At 41.0% G+C, this 19,321-nt stretch overlaps 1 protein-coding gene across 13 annotated transcripts in view; it reads right to left on the bottom strand.

The window, feature by feature from the left end:
- The window catches only part of fat3a (FAT atypical cadherin 3a), a 291,897-nt gene that overhangs the window by 63,780 nt on the left and 208,796 nt on the right, over positions 1-19,321 (bottom strand). For all 13 annotated transcript variants that reach the window (XM_020619087.1, XM_020619094.1, XM_020619093.1 and 10 more), the window contains 4 exons: positions 15,069-15,344; positions 12,068-12,278; positions 9,218-11,946; positions 7,738-9,109 (listed from right to left, as the gene is read on the bottom strand). In XM_020619087.1, the coding sequence (XP_020474743.1) occupies positions 7,738-9,109; positions 9,218-11,946; positions 12,068-12,278; positions 15,069-15,344 (4,588 nt within the window). The remainder of the gene's footprint in view (positions 1-7,737; positions 9,110-9,217; positions 11,947-12,067; positions 12,279-15,068; positions 15,345-19,321) is intronic.

The raw sequence follows: 19,321 nt of genomic DNA, 5'->3' as shown, positions 1-19,321 counted from the left end.
CGCTCCCCCCGGCCCCTCGGGGGGAAAGCCGAGGCGTTCCCAGGCCAGCCGAGAGACATAGTCCCTCCATCATGTTCTGGGTCTTCCCCGGGGCCTCCTCCCGGTGGGACATGCCTGGAACACCTCCCTAGGAAGGCGCCCAGGAGGCATCCGAAAGAGATGCCTGAGCCACCTCAGCTGGCTCCTCTCGATGTGGAGGAGCAGCGGTTCTACTCTGAGCTCCTCCCGGGTGATCAAGCTCCTCACCCTATCTCTTGGTCACCCATAACATCTGTACATATTCTTAAGAAAACACATACACGAACATCTCAAAATGTTATGCTGTTATCTCAAGCTGCCAACAAGTCTTCTAACCTAATCCAGTACATCATTTGTTCCTACCTTAGAACATATGGCTGTTTTCACCAGTAAGCAGTAGGTTTGGGCTGGGTCTCAGAAAGGACTAAAGTGCAACAGTAGAAGATTTTCATGGTATGATAACTGTTTCAGAGAATATCACAGTTTCACAGTATTGCTATATGGTATTACACAATTATTATTATTATCAGCTACACCAACCCTCAAAAGAATGAAAACAAAATAGTGTTTTTTTATTGCATGTACTCTGACAGTTAATTGAGCTGGACCGCAGCACTAGATTGAACCTAAAGAACAAACAGAATGATAAACATGATTTTTAAAAAAACATATGACTATAACATGTTGTATAACTAAAGAATGTTAGTACCAGTAGTAGAGGAAGTATTCACATCCTTTGCTTAAGTAAAAGTACAAATAATCACACTGTAAAAGTAACCTACTCTGTTACAAGTCCTGCATCGAAAATTTAAGTAAAATTAAGTATTATCATGAAAATCTACTTAAAGTATTGAGAGTAAAAGTAGGCTACTCAGTGCAGAAAAATGTTATACTGTATATCCTATTCTAGTATACACTATATTATATCATTACATTAGCAGCCTAACACTCATGCAGTGATGTCAAAGCAGGACTTGACTGTTATAGTTGGTTGAGGTGGAGCTCTTCCAAATTATTTTGTATCAAAGTGCAAATTTTGATTATTTTCAGTAGGGGTTAATCGGCACGCTATTTGTCATATAGGTGAGATTAGACAGTACCTCAAGTCAGTATATTGTATGAGGCCAGAGTTTTCTTACTACAACATTCCAGATGAACATTAATGAGTTCTAGGAGATTTTTATTTTCCCTCATGTAAATGGTGAATGGACTTACACTTGTATAACACTTTTCATGCATTGCAGCACACTCAAAGCATTTTCACACTATTTGCTCATTCCCCCTTTCACACTCCCAAGCATACACACACTCACTCACCGATGGGACAGCCACCGGGAGCAGCTTGGGGTTCAGTGTCTTGTTCAAGGACACTTGACATGTGGACTAGAAAAGCTTGGAATTGAACCACCAATCCTGCGGTTAAGAGGCAACCTCTACCTCCTGAGCTACAGCCACCCTCATTTTATTCATGTTTCGGGCATTCTCCAAAATAGTGATGTAAGCTGAGCAACACCTAGAGATGCATGAGAGACATGCGCAGACACCTAGACTGTCATGACTGATAAGTACACTACACGTCACAGTGTCCTACACCAGTATGTCCTAACCTTGTGCTTGCCTATCCATTAATGTGACTCCATGCACCTCAGACTTGTACTGTGTTGAGAGTTTTATGTAAATGTCCCTAGATCTGACCTAGTAAGATGGTCATTGTAGCTTTTATGGAAAACTGACCAGGGTGTTCATTTAGACATGAAACCAACACATTCAGATGCCTTCAGATCAATAAAAAGGAGTGCATGTCCAAAAGAGGCGTTTCTTTCAGTAACGAGAAATCTTACTGCTAAGAACAAGTGGTACAGTATGTCAAGCATACTTTGTATGCAAAGTAGACATTATAGGGACATGCTGTAGTTTGTCTGACAGGACAGACTTGTAGTTTTAGACACTGACATGCTTTAGTATATTACTTGTGTGGTGAAGAAGATAATTATTTCAGAATGTAATTATGTAAGAATGTTAACACTGTTATAATTTTTTTAGTATAATACTTGTGTGGTGTAGAAGAGAATCATTTACTGCTTGCAAACCAATGATGGTAAGATGATGTCATGGGGTAGGACTGGATAAGTCTGACTTCTTCCTACTCCATTCAAGCATGTACTATGTATAAGCAAATTGATATTGGATTATGTGTAAAATTATGTGTGTTGTCATATCAACTGTCTTTACATGCTTGAAAGAATAAATCAAATCAAAATCAGCACCTCTTCAAAGTAACAGAAGATAACACAATTATTAAAATCTGTAGTAATATGCTTTATACCAAGTCTATTTCTGCAGAAAGCTCTAAGCTTACTGGAAACTTACTCAGTGTTACCCAGCTGTGTGAAATTATCCCCATCTGCCATACTGAATCAATTTTTTGAAAATCCATATAATAGAGCTGTGTATCCAGGGGAACATGATTATGTTCAAATGAAAGCTTCAGTCTGCTCTCAGTAAGGACTCTTAAGTGGCATCTGGATCCAGGCCATTTGGTGTTTTTGATTCATATAAGCGTCTTTATAGTGTAGGTCCTCAATGCAGTGGTTATAATGTGTGTATCAATGAAGACTCCAGCAAATCCAGGGAAACCGGTGATTTGCACACTTGCAGCTGGTTTTTCATAAATTTCACACTTTTACTGAATTATTGAATATGGTACTTTAAATGCAACCTAAGTTTCAATGTTAAAATGGCATTTTGACAGACCAAATTATAACATTTGAAAGGTGCTTCTTTCTTGTTAATAACAAAGTTGTAATGACTTGGTTTCTGTGGAGACTGAGACACTGTGTATCCTTATTGTTGATGAAGTAATTGCATCCTGTACATGATCTGTCAGTATTCCATTCCTTTCAAGAACTACTCAGTTTTTGTCCAACAACGTCTTTTAATGAGCTGGGTGACATAAGTGTTAGCACATTATCTCCTGGCAGTTCCTTTGGCCAGTTAGGAGTGATTTCCTACTCTGAGACACTTGATAAATACAGTATGTACCCCTGAATCCACACTTCACATTTCAGACTGTCTCTCGCCAGGACCTTAGTTTATTGTGCCTGACTGAAAAGCCACCTGGGGAGCACAAATGCCACCAAATAGCCACACAGCAAAAGGATTTACACTCTGCAGGACTTGGAGATCAACATGTGAGATAAAAGAGATACTAGAAAGGAGCAAACATGACAACCACCTCTGAACCTGCATTCTTCAACCATTGTACTTCAACTCTGCAACTGATAATAAGATCCACAATCATTGAAACAGCTACTACAACTAAAAGCCCTCATAATAGTACAATATTAGAACAACACATTCATCTATAAGCTTCCCATGTGTTCCTCAGAGTGCATACCTCTCTCTCTCCAAGAAACCCAAACTATCATTTATCATAAGGATGCCAGAGATGACTGTCTGGCCTTTTTGGATTGTGCAGTTCACTTGGGAGGGGACAGAAGCCTGAAGGCATCGGAAACCTACACACACGAAACAATACCTGCTTTTTGACTCACACCATCCACTTCAACACAAACTGGGAGTCATCAGAACTCTAAATCACAGGGCAGAGGAAGTGCCTACAACTGCAGAAGGGGCCAAGAAGGAGGAACTACACATCCAGAACACCCTTAGGGCTTGTGGATACCCCAAGTGGGCCTTCACAAAAGCAAGGAAGAGGCCCAAAACCAACAGGGAGAAACCAGAAACAAGAGAGGATAACACTGTCATCCCTTATGTGGCTGGTTTATCAGAGAAGTTAAAAAGGATCTTTCGCAATCACAATATCCCAATTATACCCTGCGGCAGAGACTGGTCCACCTGAAGGACAAAACACCCAGACATAAACAGAGTCATGTGGTGTATACAATTAAGTGTAGTCAGGAGTGTAACGACTTGTACATTGGTGAAACTAAGCAGCCGCTTCACAAACGCTTGGCCCAACACAGGAGGGCCAACTCCAGTGGACCAGAGTCAGCAGTCCACCTTCACCTGAAGGACAAAGGACATTCTTTCGAGGACGACAGTCTCTGACGTGCTCGCAGCATTCTCAAAGACTCCTCTCACCTCTTGCCTTCTTGACTTCAGGAGCCTCCAGACCAAAACCACTAGAATCAGGAACAGCTTCTTCCCCACAGCTGTCTCCTTACTGAACTCTGTCCCCCATTGACCCCCACTGCCTTCTTTTATACCACTACACACACCTCACCCCTTCTCATCTCTCCTCCCAGGACTAATGCAATACACTTCTGTTACCTCTAACACTGAAGTGATCTGTTAATTTACACATACTCTACTCACAAAATACTGCTCTGTTATTCATTTGCACACTGTGCTGTACACACACATATACTGTATATTTATCTTTGCACTATTTACACCTATTGAACTGTTAACTCATGTAACTTATCTTCTTCTTCTGCACAATTTCATTCATTTCATCCCATTGCACTAGTGTTTTATAAGCTTAATGTGCTTTATCCATTACTTGTAATTTAAATCAATAAAGTCTGTTGTATATTGGACATTACCCTACATATCTAACTGTAAATGTCAGTTGTACATATCTATCACAAAATTAGTTCTGATTTACAGACTGTAGATACTGCACACTCTGCACTGCTGTTATTGCACTTCTGGTTAAATGCTAAACTGTATTTCATTCCCTTGTACTTGTACATGGGTAATGACAATAAAGCTGAATTTAATCTAATCTAAACAAATGCAGAACCCTTGACATGCATTTCTCAACACATTTTGGTAGAAGAATCAGAATCTGCTTAATCAGAATCAGAATTCCAGAATTATTTTGGTAGATTACCTCTTAGGACAAAAACACATAAGCTAAACCACACTCTGGATTCACAGACATTATGGTGAGTACAAATTACTTGCTGGTCTATCTATGAGATTTGTGGAAAATAACAAAAAAAAAAACAAAAGTCACCAGCCTTATCCCTAAACAACATAATTTTCCTATCCCTGTAAGTATCGGAGAGTACCTATGCCACACGCCTGTAACACCTACATTGTTTTTCATTGCTGTTGCTGCCCACAGTGCACAAGTGACCCCCACTAATTTTAAATGCTTTTTGTTTTGAAACCATGCTTTTGCGTTTCCCCTAACCTGAACCTAACTTTATCCTAACCATAACCACTGAGGAGGGGATTTACCAGAAACACAGTATTAACAGGAACAAAATCTCAAAAGGGGAACACAAGATCAACATATGTTATTGTTGTCATCAATACTAGTTAGCTAACTAGTATCACTGGTAGAAGTCAACCCTTTACCTAGCCCAAGGTGGGCATGGGCCTGGTTTTATTGTCACTGTGAAACTACCCACTTAGTTGTTCCAGAAATTCACAGGATGCCTTGCTGTCTTTTTATTTGAATTAGTTAACATTTGCTAACAGCACAGCTATATTCACAGTCCTGTATTGGGTTGAGTACACACAGGACTTGATTGGGTAACCCACAAAAATTATGCGTAATGGGTAAAAAATATGTTTACATTAATTAAGGGGTAGATTAAATAGACTAAATGCAGGCAAGTGATGGTTGCAATAAACATAAAATGAATAACGGTGCAGCTTCTTTTAAACATCTAACCCAACATAATTTTATCAACCCTAAATAATCAATACATTTTATGTAAAGGCCTATGGCACAAACTTTTGCCCCTCAACTCATATCCGGCTAACAGGATCAACGTAGGCTAGGCTTCAGTGGATCAAAATGGGTAACTAGCGGTGAGTACAAAATTGTGGACACTGCATCATCGATGACCAAGTCAGGTGCATGAGAGAAATTCAGTGTGATCACAGACTGTCAAGGTTATCAGTGACTTTGCTCTCACATACTTTAAACTGTTTTTCAAACATTGCGTTAATGCAGCTTAGTGAGGAAAAGGGAGTGCTTAGTTTGATGCAAGGCATCTCCATGCTAATGCAAACACGGCAGAATCATTGTCACATGAGACTGAGATTGCACAGGAATCTAAATCAGGCTCACAAAAGGATTTATTGTTCAGCCCTAACTGGAATTTGATTTCCTCACATGGGTTCATGTTGATGATGCAGAATCACCAAAACTGTCCTGTGACAATTATGTCAGTTCATATGATTTCATGTTCATTCCTCTTGATCCACCCATGCATCATCAACTCTGTATATGAAATTAAGACACTCTTTTTACAGCAAGAAGATATGTTTTTCTATGTCCTGTCTTCATTTGCTGCGGCACTGTTATATTGACTAGCATCAAGCGGTTGGAAGTGAGAAAGGTCACATTTGTCAGTATTTTCGACAGCTCATTTGTTTTTCTTTTTTGTTTGTTTGCTTTGGACATTTTTGTTATTTCTATCATTTATCTTTCTCTCCTTGGTCTGTAGCTGCAGCTCATTTTTCCCTGCCCCCTTCTTCTTTAGTTCCCAACTATAAGGTCACATCATCATCTGTGGCTGATACTCATTACAATGCTATTAGAGGAACGATTTCCTTCTTATTAAAAATCCTTCATTAGCTCTCTATCTCTGGTTGGCATGGAATTCGGCCCTTAGTTGAGTCCATTATTACCTACTCAATGAGCAGACAGCTAATCAGCACAGTCAGTCCTTTTATCACTGTTAGAACTGTTAATGCAATGGCAGCTTTCGTAGTACTTTCCTTCCTCTTTTCGTTTTTTTGTTTTCCTATTTTGCCTTTGGTATATACAGTATCTTTTAGCCTTTGTCATGTCACAGAATGCTCTAAGTATATAAGAAATAACCATGAATAATGATTGAAAGTTTTTTCTGCATATTTGGAAAAACTGATTTCCCTAGGTAAACCCCGCAGTGGCTGTTGGACTATTATCCAGATTACTGTATGAATTTAACATCCTGCTGTCTTTAAATCTTTTTTGACCTGTGGGACTGTAGCTGGGTAAATGTCATGGTCTGTTGAATGCTATTTTGCTTTGAAATGTTATCATATTTCAATATCTATTTCTCAGTCAGACTTGAAAAAATTAGCATGCATACACATTCTTTGTAATTATATACCGAGTCACCTATAATGTACTGTACAGCCTCTCTCCTCATGATTATTTATGGCTGTAACAAATACTAACAATTCAGATGACTAATTCTGAAACTAAAATCAAGTACCAGGACCATGTGGGGGGAGGGTGTGTGCGCATGCAGAGCAGTTGTCAGTGACTGGGTAAATGGCTGCATCTTCACACCTCAAGCATTAGCGTTACCAGCTGAGGCTATGCTTGGTGGGAAATATGGGGTATAGCGCTCCTTAGGTTCTGATACTGGAAACACAGCATATGACTGTGGGCAGATGAGCAACAATACAAAGTGCAGTCTGCCTGGGACATCTGTCTATATTGGACGATTTCTGCCCAATACCAAAACTTTGTGCCAGGGCAGAAGGCTGTGTGTCCTCTCTGTGGTAGAAATTAAGGTTGTTGGGTTCAGAGTAGAGGATGAGCATGCACCCCAGGATTTCCATCAAAGGTCTGCAATAAGCATTAACTGTAACCAGGATCATTGGCAATGAATAATAAAAAAAAATACAAATATAAAACAAAAATGTGGACATAATCCAGAGTTTTAGGAATCATCCAGTGTCATCCACCTTGTCTGGTGATACAGTTGCAATTCAGTGACATAAATTTACAATGGTACTCACCAGTGATGTGGTAGCTGACTTGTCGATTAATGGCAGAGCTGTCATCATCTCTGGTGTTCAGCACAGCCACTACCTCGCCTGGTGGGTCACTCTCCTGAACTGAACCAAAGTAGTGCTGCTCCAGGAACTTGGGTGGGTTGTCATTGATGTCTGACACTGCCACTGTCACAGTGGTGGTACTGGAAAGAGACAACGTCTCCCCAAGGTCTGAGGCCAATACTGTGAATGTGTAAGATGGATTGGACTCATGGTCCAGGTCCTTGCGTGTGGAAATCCACCCTGTGTTGCTGTCAATGCTAAAAGTCCCAGCCAATGTGCCTGAGTCCCCCTCTGACTGGATCAGTGCCCCAAGTCTGTATGTTACCTGGCCATTGGCCCCTGAGTCTGGGTCTAGTGCTTGAATTTGAATGATTCTGGTTCCAACTGACATTCCCTCCATTACTGTGGCCTCATAGGAGTTGGCCTCAAAGGCTGGTTTGTTGTCATTTAGATCCAGCACTTTGACTTCAACATCAACAGAAATCACAGAATCCAGTTTAGCCTGTTGTACAGTGGCGGTGACTTTGAAGTGATATCCTCTGATCACCTCATGGTCCAAGGCCTTATCAAGCTTGATCACACCTGTATCCTTGTCAACCACAAACACTGCATCTTGGTTGTTTTCTTCATGCTCTCCATTAACCAGGGCAAAAGTAGCTCGGAGTGAGGTAGATCCATGGGGAGTGTTGAGGCCAACTGTCCCTATGGCTGAACCTATTGGGGTATCCTCTGGCAGGTTAAGTAAGTATTGATGTTGGCTGAAAGAAGGAATGAATGCATCTGAAGAAAGAACGTGAATGTAGACAGACACGAGAGAGTGCCGAACTGGATTTCCTCCATCCACGGCCTTTACAAAAAAAGATAATACTGAGCTTCTCAAGTGGCTGAAGCTGCCTTTAGTCACCATCCAACCATTGTCTGGATCTATCTCCAGAATGTCCACCACAGGTACATGTGCCTCACTGTAAAGTGAATATGTCACTTTGGCGTTAGTGCCATCATCAGGATCATATGCCTGGATCTGTGTCACCAAAAAACCTTTAGCCACATCAGATTTGACTGAAGCTCGGTACTCTGTGGCACAGAATCGAGGAGCATTATCATTATCATCCAACAGAGTAACCTGTACTGTACAGTAGGAGACACGTCCACCTGAGTCTTGGGCTGCCACTGTCAATATAATGTCCTTACTGGCTGGGTCTTCACGGTCAAGCTTTTCTATAGAAGTGATCTGACCGCTTGCATCAATGTTAAACTGGTCCTTGCCTATATCATTAACAAAGGAATAAGTGATGTGACCGAACACTCCAGGATCTGCATCTGTTGCCTTCACCTGGAATTTAAAAAATGTCTTAGTAATTACAGACATGACTGTTATGATAACAGCAGCTAATATATTAACGAGGGGAAAAAATCTTCACTGAATTTCATTGACACTTACCTGTATAACTTTGGTTCCCACAGCAACATTCTCTCTTATCTCAGCTTCATACATATTCTGCCCAAACACTGGACTGTACAGATTGGCCCCCAACACCTTAACATGAACCTGTGCAGTGCCGGTGAACACCCCATCAGACACTGAGACATTGAGACTGAAAGCAGGTTCCATTCTTTGCTTACGGTGGCTGGACAGAGTAATGATTCCTGTCTTTTTGTCCATCACAAAGTTCATTCTTTCATTTCCTGACAAAATGCTGTACTCCAGCTTGTCAAAATCTGAGTTGTCAGCATCTGAGGCCTGAACACAGGTTACAAAGTGACCCCTGGGTGCTAACTCATTCACATATGCTTCATAGAGTAGCTGGTTGAAAACTGGAGGGTTGTCGTTCATGTCATTCACAACAACTATTACTGATACTTCAGTACTCAGTGGTGGGAAGCCATTATCAGTGGCTTTGACAATGAAGTCATACTTTTGTACTAGTTCATGGTCTAGCATACGTGCCGTCAAGATTAATCCACTGCTACTATCAATGTGAAAGTAATCTGTGCTGTTATGCACATCTGAGAAGATTTGGTAGCGGACACCATTATTCTTGTCTGAGTCTTTGTCTGTGGCAATAACTTGAAGTGCCGGAGTACCAATCATGGCAGTTTCAGACAAAACTACCCTGTAGGACATTTTCTGGAAGATAGGTGGGTTATCATTTACATCCTGGACAACCACATCAACATCAACCTCAGCACGAGCACCAGTCAGATAGTCTGTGGCTCTGATTGTAAGGTGGTAAGATGCTGCTTCTTCATAGTCCAGAGAGTGGATGACACTTATGACTCCAGTATCAAAACCAATGTCAAACTGAAGAAATGGGTCCCCATCAACAATGGTGTAAATGATATTTTGACCTTCAGGACTAGTGGCATTGATGCCAAGAATGGGTGTGTGTACAGCCACATCCTCATTCACAGAAACAGAATAAAATGATTTGTCAAAGACAGGCATGGCTTTGTTAACAACAGTTATGGGAAACTCTATATGAGAAGAGAGAGGTGGATAACCGCCATCTCTGGCATATATCACCATCTGGTATTCCATACTGGACAAGTCAGACTCAAAAGCCCTCTTGAGGCTTAGACCACCTGTTTGCTGGTTGATCTCAAAGTGACCATGATCATCTTTGAGATAATAAGACACCTGTCCATTAATCCCTTTGTCACCATCGATGGCCATAACCCTGAAAATGGGTGATCCTGGCTCAGCCTCTACTTGAACAGCTGCATAATAAGGAAGTCCAACAAACACAGGGGCATTATCATTTATGTCCTCAATTTGGAGTCTAACCATAACTCTGGCCACATGCAAAAGGTCATGTTCCCTTCTTGCCTCAACAATCAGTTCATAGAACTCTTGCTCTTCACGGTCAAAGGGTATACCTGTGGTTTGGATCACACCAGAAGTTGGGCGGATTGTGAAGCATGCCCCAGCATTCAGCAATGTGTATTTCAGTGGTTCATTGAGACGGTTTCCCACAGCATTGACCACAGCCACTTTGCTGATATTTGATACATTCTCTTGAATAGAGGAAGTGTAAAGGTTATGGGTGAAGCTGAGGCCGGAGTCTAGAGTTTCTCGGATGAGAATGGTCACCAGTGCTGTGCTGGAGAATTTCCCATCTGAAACTTTGACACTGAAGCGGAAACGTTCTTTGGAGAAGTTGATGTTTTTGACTATAATGATTCCACTAGAAGGTTTGATGGCAAAATGTTCCAGTACTCCATCAGCCAGAGAGTAAGTGAGTTCTGTATGGACATCTTTGTCAGGGTCTGTGGCTGAAACTTGCAAAGCTTCTACTCCCACATAGGTAGGGAGTAGCAGGACTGTTTCATAAGCATTCTGGGTGAAGTGAGGTGGTGAGTCATTTGTATCAATCACTTGTATTGTGACCTCAGCTGGACTGTCTGCTGTCAACTGTGGTATGCCACTGTCCCTCACATGAACATGGAAGTGAAAGGTGGCAAATGTCTCATGGTCTAGATTAGCAATGGTTCTGATGGAGCCAGTTCCTGAGTCCACTGTGAAGAATATTTTTGCTGTGTCCTCAACAATCTGGTAGACCAACAGAGCATTTTGGTTATGGTCAGCATCAATGGCCCTGATTACGAGTGGTGAATCATCTGAGTTCAAGACCACACTGTTGACTGGTGCTGCCTCACTGATGCTACCATGATAGTGAAGCTGCTGGAACACTGGTGGGTTGTCATTCTCATCCACTACCTGGATTAACAAAGTAGCATTGGATGCCATGCCAGCCATGTTGGTAGCCTGGACTATCAGGCTGTAAGATGCTGTACTTTCAAAGTCTAGAGGCTTTTGAGTAGTAATCACTCCACTGTACTGATTTATTTGAAACACATGATTGGTGTTGCCCTGCTTGATGTCATAAGTAAGGGTAGACTGGCTGACTGCACTGACTGTGGTGACAGAGGTTCCAACCACCACATTCTCTGTAATCTCTGCTTGGTATTCAGGCTGTGGGAACTTTGGGCCAGCATTATTAGAGAGGGTGACAACAATACGAACTATAGTGGTGGTGGACAGAGGAGGGGAGCCATTGTCAGTGACTCTGACAGTGAGAACATAATGTCCGATGCTGGACAAGTCCAGGTCTCGTGCAACAGTGATGATGCCCAAAACTGGCTCAATATGGAACGTATTTCTAGTATTCCCTGTTGAAAAATTAAAAACAAAGATTAATAATGCTATTGGCCAAGAACTCATTTAAATTCAATTATTTAAAGGGTACATACAACATGCAAAATTAAGCATTTAATTGTCAGAGGTGCCTGCCTGCTTCAATAGAATAGTGTAGCTCTGCGTTCTCTCCTTTGTCTTTGTCCAAGGCAGTGACCTGGATCACAGCTGAGCCCACTGCTGCTGACTCATAGACTAAGCCTTCATAGAGAGCACTGGTAAAAATGGGTACATGGTCATTTATATCTTCCACCTCTATTAGCACACGAGCTAGGTTCTTTCTGTATGGGAACTCTTGGTCTTTCACCTGTGGAGAAAACAGAAAAAACAGCAATCATAAAAAGGTATTCCTCATGGTCTACTCTCTGAGGGCTCTTATTCTCTTATACTCAAGGTCAGTATCTACTAAGAGTATAACAACCACAGATGTCTGACCTGTGTCCTTTGTTATTGAACTTTCTTGAATTTATGACCTTTTATATTTGAAACAAAACAATTCCTTGATATGGAAAGATAAATCAATTACTATGCATAGTATATTCTATATAGGTATAATATAAAACAGTTATAGTATACAAGTATAATATTACTTAGTATAGCATTTATCAAGCAGTTGAAGTATAGGATGTGCCATTTATTGCACAAATATCTTTAGTTCAGTATTAGCTTTATACACAGCAATTACACACACACACACACACACACACAGATACATACAGTACATACTGTATATACAGTATATGTCAATATATAGTCATAGCCAAAAATATTGGCACCCCTGCAGAAAATTGTGGCAATCACAAATTCTTTGGTATTCTTGTGTTTATTTGTTTTGTTTGCATTGGAACAACACAAAAAAGTAGAGAAAAAAGCCAAAACTGATCCATTCCACACAGAACTCCAAAACACATAATGCCAGTGTTCAGTGAAACTCCACCATGTTTGACTGTAGGGACGTGTTCTTTTCTTTGAAGGCCTTATTTCTTTTTTTGAAAACAGTAGAATGTTGTGCTCGACCAAAAAGCTCTATTTTAGTCTCATCTGTCTACAGGACATTCTCCCAGAAGGACTGTGGCTTCCTCAGGTAAGTTTTGTCAGGTTTTGTCTGTGTCAGCAGTGGGTCCCCCGGGGTCTCCTACCATAGCGTCCCTTGTTCAGATAGTGACAGATAGTGCGAGCTGACACTGTTGCACCCTGTGCTTGCAGGTCAGCTTGAATTTGTTTGGAAGTTGATCAAGGTTGTTTATCCACTATTTGAACAATCTTTCGTTGCAATCTGTCATCTATTTTTTAAATTTCTGTCCACACAGGAAAAGAAAGATCTCCAGAGATCTTACTCTATCATCAGTGTGGTCCACACGACACAAAGGTTAAGTCAACGTTTCTCCATTTTAACTGGTTGCAAGTGTGATTTCTATATCACCAGCACCTGTTGGTTGCTACAGGTGAGTTTCATTACAAATTAAATGAGCATCACCTGCTTGAAATACAACTATTTCTGATGGTTTTGAAAAGGTGTCAATAATTCTGTCCAGTCCATGTTTGGAGTTCTGTGTGGAATGGATCAGATTTGGCTTTTTCTCTGCTTTTTTGTGTTGTTCCAATGCAAACAAAAGATATAAACAAGAGAACACCAAAGAATTTGTAATTGCAGTTTTTCTGGGAGACGTTATCTGACAGAAATGCAGGGGTGCCAATAGTTTTGGCTATGAAAACTGAGGGGAAGTGGATTCTACATACATAAAGGATGTGTGCTCTACCCGCTGGTTTTCTCTCTATACACCAACAACTGCACCCCAGGGGACCCCTCTATTAGACTCATGAAGTTCGCAGATGACACAACAGTGATCGGTCTCATCTGTGACAGGGACGAGTTGGCATACAGACAGAAAATTGAACAGCTGGCCCTGTGGTGCAGTCACAACAACCTGGAGCTGAACATGCTCAAAACAGTGGAGATGACAGTGGATTTCAGGAGGAGCAGCACTTTATCAGCAGTAGAGTCCTTCAAGTTCCAGGGCTCCACAATCTCCCAGAACCTGAAGTGGATGTCCGACATCAGCACCATCATGAAAAAAGGCACAGCAAAGAATGTACTTCCTGCACCAGCTCAGGAAGTTTGACCTGCCTCAGGAGCTGCTGATATAGTTCTGCAGAAGAATCATGAAGTCTGTTATCTACTCAGCTATCACTCTCTGGTTTACTTCATTAACCAAACAGGACAGGAACAGAGTCCACATGGCAGAAAAGATCACTGGTGCCAGCCTGACCTCAATCGAGAACCTGTACAGCTCACAGGTCAAAAGGAGGACAGAGAAGATTCCTGCAGACCCCTCACATCCTGGACACTGACAGTTTGAACTCCTCCCCTCTGGACAGCTCTACAAGTTATTGTATGCCACACCAACCAGACACAAGGACAGTTTCTTCCCTCATGCCATCACACTGATGAACAGGTAACTATAACTTAAGCAACAGGACTCAGCAACTACTGCAGTGCAATAATTGTAAATAGTACCACTACATGCAACAGTCTGATAGCTCAAAATGTATATATTATTCATGAACATTGCCTCTCCTCCTCCTCCCTCCCCCCATCCCCGAACTGCCTAAAACACAATGAGAGCCTCTATGCCTTAGACAAATTCCATGTATGCTCAACATACTTGATGATTAAAACTGATTCTGATCCCGAGTATGTGTAATTACAATAAAAAAAAAAAACACAGAAACTGCACTGTACTGCCTAATTAGCATACACATGGCCTCAACTGCACCTCTCCTCCCATCTCAGCATAAGTGCATTCATTCATGGCAGGAGAATACCAAACACACCAATGTGCAAAAAAAGTGGCCATGCACCTGAGGAAAACTGCATAACGAGTGTGACTGAGCCAACGCAGAAAATGTGCTGGCAGGAAAATAGAGCTCTGAATCTCTAAACAATGCAGGCAAGACTGGGCCCTCTCAGTGGAATACTGAGGTGCTCAAAGAGTGGCAGCATAACATATTACATGTACAGTAAGTGTCTAGCAGAGACAGTGATACGTGGAGCTTCAGGCCATAATAAGTCATCCTAGACCAAAATGTGTCTTACTAAGACAGTGAGGATGTGCTGGGCACAGGCCTCATGGTCCAGCCTTTGAGTAGTGTAGATGGTGCCCAAGTCAGGGTGAATGCGGAACAGTCGCATGCTGCTGGGGTCTATGGAACTCTGCACAGAATAGGTCAGCCGGTAATGCTCATCATGGTCTGATGCCAGAACCTGGACCACCTCAGTATCAGCAGGCGTATCTTCAGAAATCGTGACATCATAGGTTGGTTGGGAAAAGATGGGAGCATTGTCGTTGTTGTCCATAACAGTGATGTGAACCTAGAACATGATGGGCATTGACAAAGAGAAAGGGAGCAGAAGGGTGAGCGTTGTCAGTCTCTGAGCTTTATTATGAAGCAGAGTTGTTTGTCAAGGAGATACTGTATATGAACATTTGCAGATATTTTCAATATGAGCATGCTATGTTATGAGTGAATGTTTTGCAGATATGCTGAACAACAGTGTTTCATACTCAAGTTAATACCGTAATCTAATTTGAGCAGAATTACATTTATTACTAAACATACAGTATTTGCAATATCGATTATTTGTGCATGTATTTTGTAGGGCACTGAGTTGTGAATTCATTTCTCAGTTTTTCTGTCATCATATTGTAACTAAGGCTTTTACAGAAATATACTTTGGGCGGACAGGTTGAGGTGGCTTCTTATCTTTAAATCTCTTCCCATAAACAATGGCTGCTGGCAGATGGGGTAAAGAGGATCAGATGTTTCTGTAAACAGCAGCGGAATGAAGCACTCGCCTTTGTTTGGTTCAAACTACTATTATAGCAGCCTGGTTTGACCAGTTCCTTGCTGTATCAGCCCAATGATGACTGAGATTTTTCACCTCCAGAGGGACAAAAAGGGTAGTTGTACACAACTAAGTTGCCCTCTTTGAAAAGTTTGTGATAGTTAAATTTCAGATCAAAGTTATTTTTTTTAAGTTGAGTTACTACAATTAGCATTTTCACTCATAGAAGCAAAGTAAATTTGTATTGTGCATTCATGTAGAGTTCAACTTTATCACTCATATCACTATACTGTGCTATCTTTAGCATCATTGGCATTATGTAACAGACTGTATGTTGAACCAAAATGAATTGAATGTGTGTCATTGTGCAGACTGCAGAGAAGTCATGCAGAGTGTTAGTGGTTGGTGTGTGTCATGACTCATGGAAAATTCCTGATTCACAGATGACTGGTGATGAAGCCCAGCATGAGTCAGGAAAACACAGGAGGTGATGCAGAGACAGACAGGTTGGGAGCAGACAGAAAACACAGAAAAGGCAAGAACTTGAAAATGGAATATCTTCAGTGTTATCAGCCCCACTGGGGAGACTACACTGTAGCAGTATGATGCAACAAAGAGACAATAGATAAGAAGAAAGTGAATGATGTGCATATGAATGCACAAATTTAGCCACTGAGTAGTGAAATATATTAAACATTTAGTAAGGTGTTACAAGCTCCCTATACTGTATATCAGCAGGGTGTGAAAGAGCTGCACATCCGTAACACAGTCTCAAATATGACTGAGCAATGTGCTGAGATGACTGACTCTTGAAAGTCACCTTGTGGTATCTATGCTGCTTAAAAAGAATTCCCCAGATTTATTTTTCAAGTGTCACAAAACCTTTTCCTCACAAATGTCTCAGAAATCTCTGTACACATACTTATTGTAAAATGTGTTTTATTAGTGTCGCTGTCTGGCCACTTTAGATTTTCAGGGCAAGGGTGGCTGAACACAAACCCTGGTTTAAGTAAAGGGCTAAGGCTGAAAGCCAGGGACAGCAGGACACAGTCTGCTGCTGCAGTGAGGAGCTAAGCAGGGAGAAAAGGGGGTCAGGATCTGGTGGAGTCTGGCTAGTGACTAGCATGAGGAAGAGGAGATTAAGTCTGGGCAGAGTGATGGGCAGGCTTTTGAAAGGAAGCAAGGTAGAGGAGGATGAAACATGAAAGACAAACCCAACAGGCAGTGTCTTCAGTTGAGTTTATACTGGATGCAAGGAGTTGTAGGCAGCCACACTGAATTATGCCTATGATGTTGGCTTTTATACAGTATATGTATTAAAAATTTCAAGGCCGTCCCTGGTAGGCTAGTGGTTAAGGCGCAGTGCTCTTGCTGCTGCAGCCTGGATTCGAATCAGGGTTGCGTCAGGAAGGGCATCTGGCGTAAAACACATGCCAAATGTCAACATGCGAGTCGTCAGTGTGACGATTCACTGTGGCGACCCCTAAACGGGAAAAGCCAAAGGTGACTTTCTATGTGTTAAAAATTTCAAATGTAAATTTTATGTGTAATTAAAAAGGTATACATTCTTGGTGTATTATAGGCACTTGCATGTGATATAGCTATGCTGGAAGAGATGCCCCTGGCAAAGTTTAATATTGCAGTTTTGTGCTGTTCTGTGAGCAGTGGTGTTCTTCTTGGACACCAGCTGTAGAGGCCGAGGTCATGCACTGCCCTTTACGCTGTCTGAGCTGCTATTGAAACAACTTCCACAAATAATCCTTGTACCACATTAGACGCACATATGCATCTGTTTTTCAGTGCAAGGTTGTGTAAATAATTAACTATGTATGGCAACATTTTTCAAGGATTTCCATTGTGCCTTCTGTTATCAGCAGTATGGCGCTTCCTAATCACTGCTGCAACTGTGTTTCAGCTTGTATTCAGTAGCTACTGATGCTGTTCTACCTTCTTCCATCCTTATGAAGTCTCACTACCTGGTTTCGTACTTGATCAAACAACTTCTTGAATTTAGCAATTAAATTCAGTAATATAAATAAATTAGTAATATCTAAAATAAAACTAAATAAGTAATTTAGTCACTGGCTACCCGATAACCTAATTGTTAGATACCGAATTATATAGTATACGATTCAGAAGATTACACTCAAGACCTATGGTGGATTAACTATGGCAATAGCAGAATATTATTCCATCTTCTGTAGGAATGTCCTGCTATTAGCACATTTTCTTCTGTTAAAAGACTATAGACCTTGGGCTGTTTATCAGATGAAATAACTATTCTTCTATGCTGGAAAGAACGGAAGCCAGAAGAATACATATACATGTTTAATAGGGAGCTGCCTTCCTTAAAGACTTTCACAGGGCCAATATATTATAATTAAGAATGGGGCAGGTGAATTTGTCACTCAGTGAATTATGGGACTAGAGACTACTGTCTAATGGTTAAGTCACTGTTGGAACTATATCACAAATTGTCACTGTCAAAATCTTCGGGAAACTTATACTGAAACCTACTTTAAATGGTCTATAACGCTTGCACTCTATTCTGTGAATGTAAAGAAAATGATTACTGGGGTATTTTTCAAATTTCTTTAGCATTAGAAACCTGTAGGATAAACACACAAAGCCTAAGATGATTACAGTGCTTTCAGTCTCTTTGTGGTTGCCACCATGCAACTATGGTATAGCTCCAGCTGCTGCATGTGTATGTATCGTAGCTCTGCTGCAGATACTAACTTTGGGGTTTGCTTATCATCTGCCTAATGGATGAATCATGTTTCTTAGCTGACCTCTTTCTAGTGATGATACCATGTTTCAAGGTCTCAGCAATAAGCCCTGGTGAGTACAATATTATCACCACTGATGGAATGATAAGTAATCTATAAAAATGAGTCCCAGATTATAATAAATTAGTTATCCCTTAAGATCCTTTGAGTATTAATGTTTAATAATTAATGTATCTTTATATATTTGACTCAATTACTACAAGTGGTTATAGTGCTTTTGTGTTTTTTTTTTTATGGGTTCCCATAACAGCCTTCCAAATGACTTTTTGGATTGCATTTTGAATTGTAGGCTACAACTGATGAGGTGATGGGCTGCATGAATCAAAAACTCACTGGACAACCATATTCCTGGCTACATGGACAGCTCTGAGGTCAGTGTCTTGATAAATTGGTAGAACTATCCCTAGTGCTTCAAATAAAGGGCTTGTCAAATGTAACAGCATCTGAAACCCACTTCTTCTGTCACTTTTCATACAGTGAGGAACAGAAGTATTTGAACACCCTGCGATTTCGCAAGTTCTCCCACTTAGAAATCATGGAGGGATCTGAAATTCACATTGTAGGTGCATTCCCAGTCTGAGAGACAGAATTCAAAAAAAAATTTCAGGAAATCACATTGTATGATTTTTAAAGAATTTATTTGTCTTGCACTGCTGAACATAAGTATTTGAACACCTGAGAAACAGCAAGAATTCTGGCTCTCAAAGACCTGTT

Source organism: Monopterus albus, unplaced genomic scaffold (genome assembly GCF_001952655.1).
Source record: "Monopterus albus unplaced genomic scaffold, M_albus_1.0 scaffold214.1, whole genome shotgun sequence".
Classification (NCBI taxonomy): Eukaryota; Metazoa; Chordata; class Actinopteri; order Synbranchiformes; family Synbranchidae; genus Monopterus; species Monopterus albus.
This window is presented reverse-complemented; position numbering and strand designations above follow the sequence as displayed.